At 46.1% G+C, this 7,265-nt stretch overlaps 1 protein-coding gene across 1 annotated transcript in view; it reads left to right on the top strand.

The window, feature by feature from the left end:
* Window positions 1–7,265, top strand: part of Kif6 (kinesin family member 6) — a 320,310-nt gene that overhangs the window by 109,841 nt on the left and 203,204 nt on the right. Inside the window, exon 7 of the mRNA XM_026785828.1 lies at window positions 1,156–1,362. Within this exon, the coding sequence (XP_026641629.1) occupies window positions 1,156–1,362 (207 nt within the window). The remainder of the gene's footprint in view (window positions 1–1,155; window positions 1,363–7,265) is intronic.

The raw sequence follows: 7,265 nt of genomic DNA, 5'->3' as shown, positions 1-7,265 counted from the left end.
TCCCCCCACTGCTCACCCCAGGACAGCTGGCTCAGGATCTTCTCTACCCTCTTCTCCCCATCTCCCATCCAGCCTTAGGAGCAATGGGATGACAGATGTGCTCTACCACACATGGATTTCTGTGGGTTCTGGGGATTCCATGGGTCCTCATCCTGTGCCCTTACTGAACTAGTTCTGCAAAACAGTTTCCTGGTTCTTATCAATTTGGTTGTAGATGCTCTTGAATTTTCTAGATAAATCTCCCTCACTTCCATGTGTAATGAAATTCTTGGTCCCTCTTTTCCTCTGCTTGTGCCTTCTGTTTATTTCTGGATTATTACATTGGCTGAGTTTTCTAGCTGTGATGAATGTAGCAGTGATAGTGAGCCTTTCTGCTGTGGACTGGGTCTGCAGCTGAGGTAGCGATGTGTCCCAGAATACACATTCCTACCCGTTTTCCATGATGTTATCATTAAGCATTTCACTGTGGTTGGGTTAAAGTATGGATTGCAGCTGTATAAAGCGGTGATGTTCTCATCTAGGTCAGAAGACTTAGCCTCTCTCGTTCTCTCTACGTGTGTCTTTTTTCATGTCTGTCTGTCTCTCTGTGGGGGCCATGGCTATGGGTGGGTGTTGTTCTGTGCCTGTGCATTTGGTGCCCAGAGGTTGGCTGGGCGTCTTCTCAATCCTCTCCCCTAGCTTTTGAGACAAGGTCTCTCACTGGTGGGTTAGACTCTTTGACCAGTGACGTCCTGGAAATCGACCTGTCTCTGCTCCACCCCACCCTGGGCTAGGGTATCGACACACATGGGTTCTGAGAATTCAAGCTCAGGTCTTATGTTCACGCTATAGGTCTTTACCAACTGAACCACCTCCCTATCCCCCAAAGACTCCATATTTATCCCAGTAGGATGCTTTTGTCACCTTCTGAATAACCCATCTACCTTTGTTACCAGTCACCTAGCAAGTAACACCACACTGAGGAGCACAGACACTGAGGGGTTCACCCAGCCATCTGGCAGGTAACACCATGCTGAAGAGAACAGATGTTGAGGAGTTCATTCATGAGTGTTGGCTTCATGAGCAATGCCATGCTATTAGAAATATAATCTAAAAGTCTTTTGATACTCTGAATTTCTCAAGTCAAATTATTATACATTTTGCATTTTTTTTTAGACTCCTATGAACCAAGCTTCAACCCGATCACACTGTATTTTCACTGTTCACTTGACCAGCAAGGAGCCGGGATCTGCCACTCTCCGACGCGCGAAGCTCCATTTGGTTGACCTGGCAGGGTCAGAGCGTGTTGCGAAGACTGGAGTGGGGGGCCTGCTCCTGACAGAGGCCAAGTACATTAACCTGTCGCTGCACTACCTGGAGCAGGTAAAGTGGGTGGAATAAGGTCAGCAGTGGCAATGGCACGTGCTGCGTATGCTCATGGCAGACACTCTAGTCTCTGGCTTGTAATTACGGTGAAATGTGCACAACAGCATAGTTTTAAAAAGATTGTGGAGCTGGAGAGTTGGCTCAATGGTTAAGAGCACTGACTCCTCTTCCAGAGGTCCTGAGTTCAATTCTCAGCATCCACATGGTGACTCACAACCATCAGTAATGAGATCTGGTGCCCTCTTCTGGCCTGCAGGCACACATGTAGACAGACAGTATATACATAATAAATAATCTTAAAAAGACTATGTGTGCGCGCACGCGTGCAGAGTCAGAAAGAGGGCATTGGTTGGGTCCACTGAAGCTGGAGTTAATGGTGGTTGTGAACTGCCCAGTGTGGGTGTTTGGAGCTGAACTCTGGTCCTCTGCAGGAGCTGTACATGTTCTGAACAGCTGAGCCATCTCTCCAGTCCCAATTTTTGATCATTTTTTTTTAAGTGAAGAGTTCAATGACATGAAGTACATTCCAAAATAATGGGCAACCAGTTATTATCCATCCCTATATTTTTCATAATCCCCACTGGAATCTCTGGACCTTTGGAATATGAACATCCCTTGAATTTTATCTTTGGCCTCTGGTGGCTTGTCCTCTCTGTCTCTCGGACTTCGCCTACTCCAGATCTCGCAGGTGGAATCACTATGTGTGTCCTTGGTAGCTGTCTTGTATAGAAGTGTAATGGTTTCATGGCCCCTGCACATGGTGGCATATAACACAATTCCATTCCCTCCTGAGGCTTGAGCACATGCATGCATACCCCTCAATTTGTTTATTCAGTGTTCCATTCAAAGTCAGCAGGCCGCATCTGCCCGTCAGCATTGCGGGCAGTATTCCTGTGAGCATCCGTGTATGTAGGAGTGCTTTGTAGACACCATTTCATTTAAACCCTACAACAGCCCCCTGCTGGAAGTGGTAACTTCTCCATTTTACTGACTGCAAACACTTATCATCCCAGGGTCACCCACCTAGAAACAGGGTAAAGATTGATCTCAGTTTTCACTGGGCCCAGCACACAATTGTTTTTGTTACTTTCAAAAGTGATGGAGTGGGGGAGGCGGTACTGCTACCTTATTATCTATATTGTAAAATCACTGTTGGACATGAATCCAGACGACAAGTGGTCTCCTGCTGCCTGTTTTGTCTGTTTGTTTTCCCAGCTCAGAGGTTACCCCTGAGAATGTAACTCAGAGATGAACGGTATGTTGCCAGATTCTGGTCAGTACTTTTTCTGCTGTGGTGAATCTCTTAGTCTTGGCTTGTCTTGAGTCACCCACACTCCCTCCTGACTACCATCCAACCCACTAGCTGCTCTACTTTGTAACTTTGAATCTGACTCCAAGAGCAAAAAAAAACTCACCCAAATTTAGCTAGATAAATCTTCGACCCCATCTGTAAAATTAATGGATTGGATGGAGGATTTCCTGTGTTCCCTTCTTATTCTTGAATGTTTAGCCTAAAAGATTTGAGGGCAACAACAACAATAAGATGTCTCTTTTCTTTAATGCCTAAGGAAAGCTTTTGAGAGGAATGTCATGCTGCTTCTGAATAGTCCCACGGCTGGAGGCCAAGCCAGAGGAGCCCACCTGAATGAGATGATAAGTTAGCTTCACCCCTGAGAACCACAGGAGTGTAGCACCTTAGCTGAGGGCCTGCAGGCATTGGCCATTTCAGTGCTTCTGACAAGAGTCATCAGTTCTAAGCTTTTTCTTGCTCAAATATTCCGTACCACTTACACTGATGAGCTTCTTGCTTAATAGGACATTTACTGGAACAATGATATATGCCCATAATGGGCTGTATTCAAATTGCCTTATTTCGAAGAAATGTGTCTGTGTTCAGATGGTGGCATGGTTTTAATTCCCATTGTGTCCATCTGTTCAAACAAAATTACATTCTTGAGCTGAATCAAACTTTCTACCAATTGTAATCACTCAGGAGAAACATTCTGCCCCTCATCCACTTCCTCCCTTCTTTCCACACGGTCTCCTCCAATTCCTGACTGTCACTAGAATTATTCTGCTCCTCACACCTCTTTGCTTTACAATCCTTGTGAACATGCATACTGCCTATGTTGTCCTTGTTTTTTCATCATTTACTTATCTAGTAAATATTGATGATGATCTTATCAATTATTGATGATCAGCTGGACACAGCAGGAATCACCTGGGAAGAAATGCTCAGTGAAGGATTGTTTGTATTGGGTTGTCCCATGAACAGGTCTGTTGGGGATTGTCTCAATTATGTTCATTGATAGGGGATGACCTAGCCCATTGTGACTGGCACCATTCCCTAGGCAAGGCGTCTTGGACGGTTGTGGACTGTATAAGAATGGAGAAATCAAGCTGAGCACAAGCAAGCAAACATGCACTCATGCATTTCTCCCTGCTCTTGACTTTGGATGTTAAGCAAGCGAGCATGAGTCCATTTCTCTCTGCTCTTGACTATGGATGTTAAGCAAGTGAGCATGCGATTATCCATTTGTCTCTGCTCTTGACTTTGAATGTTACAGAAGCGAGCATGCATGCATCCATTTCTCTCTGCTCTTGAGTATGGATGTTAAGCAAGCAAGCATGTGTTCATGCATTTCTCCCTGCTCTTGACTGTGGATGTTAAGTTGACTTTTCTTCCTTGACTTCCCCAATGACAGACTGAAATCTGGAATTACAAACTAAATTAAGCCTTTCTATCCTCCAGGTTTCTTTGGTTCTGGATATTTTGTCACAGCATCTGAAATGGGAGTAGGGCAGATCTATAGTGTGCTGAGGGTCCTAGAGACAGCCCTACCCCAAAGGGCTACCGCTCTGAAGCAGGGGTCCTCAGAAGAACATAGCTGCTTCTCAGGCGGGAGCTCTGATAAGCAAGGAAAAGGGTGAGGAAGCCAGGAGTTAATGAGGCCTCTGAAATGGAAAATGAGTGGGCAGGAGCAGGCAAGGGTGGAGTAGAGCAGGTCAGGTCCTTGGAGCCATGAGCACATCAGCAATTGCTCCAGCCCAGAGGACCCTTCTCTGTTCACTCCAGGCTAAATGTCATTCATGTGTCCTTGGCCCTAAGCAGTTGTGTTTCCTTTCCACCCACCACATCAGGACAGCTGTTAGCTATTTTCTCTTAGACCCAAGTGCCTTCACAGGCAAGGAGGAGGCTTGGCATAAGGTCGCTGGCAGGAGAGGGAAGGAAAACAGGCTATGGGAGCCTGCAGACATGGCCTTGGATCTTAGGGTTTAGTAAGGCTGGGAGGAGCTGCTGGTGAGTGGGTGGGAGGGCAGAAGAGAATTATATTCAGAAAGAGAGAGCTAGAACACTCCCAACAATGAAAAGAGAGAGCAGATACTTAATGAAATTGCATAACTCATGGGCCTTTATGGCCACATTATCTCTAAGTATATTTTATTATGTGGCTAAAGAGACCGGGAGTGTAAAACTTCGTGTAACTAGCTCATCTATCCACTCAGCAGATAGCGGCCGGGTCTCCACTGGAAGCTGTGGGTTCCGTTGGGCAGGGGGTAGAAGAGAACAAGCTATACATCACGGAGCCAACCAAGCAGCAAAGCTTAGGAACCTGCCCTGTTGCTTTCTGTTTCTGTGGCAAGCGCCATGATCAAAAGCAACTCAGGGGTTGGAAGGGTTTGTTTCAGCTTCCAGGCTACAGCTCATCGTTGAGGAGGGAACTCAAGCAGGAACGTGAAGCAGAAATCCCAAAGGAACTCTGCTTGCTGCCTCACTCACAGACTCAGACTGGGCTGGCTTTCTGACACAGTCCAGGAACACCTGGCCAGTGGTGCTGCCCACAGTGGGCGGGGCCCTCCTATGTCAATTAGCAGTCAAGACAGTTCTCCCTCCCCAGTCTGACCTGGGCATACCCTGCATGGAGCCTCACTCCTCAGCTGACTCCAGCTGTGTGAGGTTGACGGCTACAACTGACTAGGACAGAGCTAATGCCTACCTGTAGTCAGATAAATGCCATAAGGGACTCCATTGGTGCTGAGAATTAATCAAGCCTTTCTCTATCCCTTTCAGTGTAAAAGATGGGTGGATGCTAGATTACCTCGATGTAAAGGGAGGAGCTGGGCCCTGCCATGCTTTGTGCAAGCCCATGGGAGGCCTGCCCCTTTCTGGATGGAGATGGAGGAGGAGTGGGGGGGGTGGCAAGTGGGAAAGGGAGAGGATGGCAGGAGAGGAGGGAGGGGAAACTGGCTGGTATGTAACATAAATGAAAAAATATTATTTTAATACACGAAGACGGGTGAAAGAGGGGCTAGTGTGCTCAGCTGCTTTGCATTAATGAACTTACACTGGTTTAGAAGTTTCTCTCAGAATTCTGGTCCTGCTGGTCATAGCTGAGAGACCTCACACCTGCTAGAACTCGGCCAGCCAGAGTTTACTGACTCTACATTTTTAAGTGATTAATATTCAGTCTGCCAGAATATTGTTGGTTTTGGAGTTCTCTTTATGTATGCAACACTTTTTCCAAAGAGTTTCCTCAAAAACACTTTAAGCCACAATAACAGGGTACCTCTCAGCCCCAGAGCCGGAGTTCGCATGAGGAGAAGGAAAGAGGGCTTATGTACTTGAGCAAGCTGTAAACCTCACCAAGTGCCCTGGGGGTGACCTGAGGTCCCCATCAGCCCAAACAGCAACTGAGAAACTGCTGGGAACCAGTGTTTACTCCCCACCCCTTCAGAAATCAAATGGGGTTTCTGTCAACCATCAGCCAATCCCACAGCACACATGGCTCCTGCCAAGTGAGTTTAGGTCACACTGTGCTGAGGAGTGAAGGTGCTGGGCCAGTGCCAGTCATAACTGCTCCCAATCTTGGTTGGTTTTCAGACGATTCTTTTCTGTGCTCTTCTGAGCCGTTTAAAAGAAAATCCCCTTAGAGACGTACAGATAGCTCAGTGGTTTAGAGTGCCTGCTGCTCTTACAAGGGCAGAGTTCAGTTTCCAGCTGACAACAGCCTGGAAACACAGCTCCCAGGTGGCTGGTGCCTGCTTCTGACTTCCATGGGCACCTGCATGGATGCACACATGTGTATACACACACACACACACACACACACACACACACATACGTGTGCACGTGCACACACACACTCACACAAATACACATAAATAAATAAAATAAAATCTTTTAAAATAAGAAAACTCTTGATCCATCAAGTAGCTGAATTACTGTTTTAGATTTTTTTCTTTTTTATCATTTTGATTGAGCTATATATTTTTCTCCACTCCCCTCCCTTCCTCTCCGCTTCCCTTGGTCCCCATGCTCCCAGTTTAATCAGGAGATCTTGTCTTTTTCTACTTCCCGTGTAAAGTAGATCCATGTATGTCTCTCTCAGGGTCCTCTTTGCTGTCTAGGTTCTCTGGGATTGTGAATTGTAGGCTGGTTTTTCTTTGCTTTGTGTCTAAAAGCCACTTATGAGTGAGTACATATGATATTTGTCTTTCTGGGTCTGGGTTACCTCACTCAATATGAAGTTTTCTAGCTCCATCCATTTGCCCGCAAATTTCAAGATGTCATTATTTTCTTCTGCTGTGTAATACTTCATTGTGTAAATGTACCACATTTTCCTTATACATTCTTTGGTAGAGGGACATTTAGGTTGTCTCCAGTTTCTGGCTATGAAAAACAATTCTGCTATGAACATAGTTCAGCACATGTCCTTGTGGTACAATGGAGCATCCTTTGGGTATATACCCAAAAGTGGTATTGCTGGGTCCTGAGGTAGGTTGTTTTCTAATTTTCTGAGAAATCACCATATTGATATCCAAAGTGGCTGTACCAGCTTGTACTCACACCAGCAATGCAGGAGTGTTCCCTTTACCCCACATCCTCTCCAGCATAAGTT

This window comes from Microtus ochrogaster, linkage group LG2 (genome assembly GCF_000317375.1).
Source record: "Microtus ochrogaster isolate Prairie Vole_2 linkage group LG2, MicOch1.0, whole genome shotgun sequence".
Taxonomy (NCBI): Eukaryota; Metazoa; Chordata; class Mammalia; order Rodentia; family Cricetidae; genus Microtus; species Microtus ochrogaster.
The sequence above is the reverse complement of the archived record's forward strand: the minus strand, read 5'-3'. Positions and strand labels throughout refer to the sequence as shown.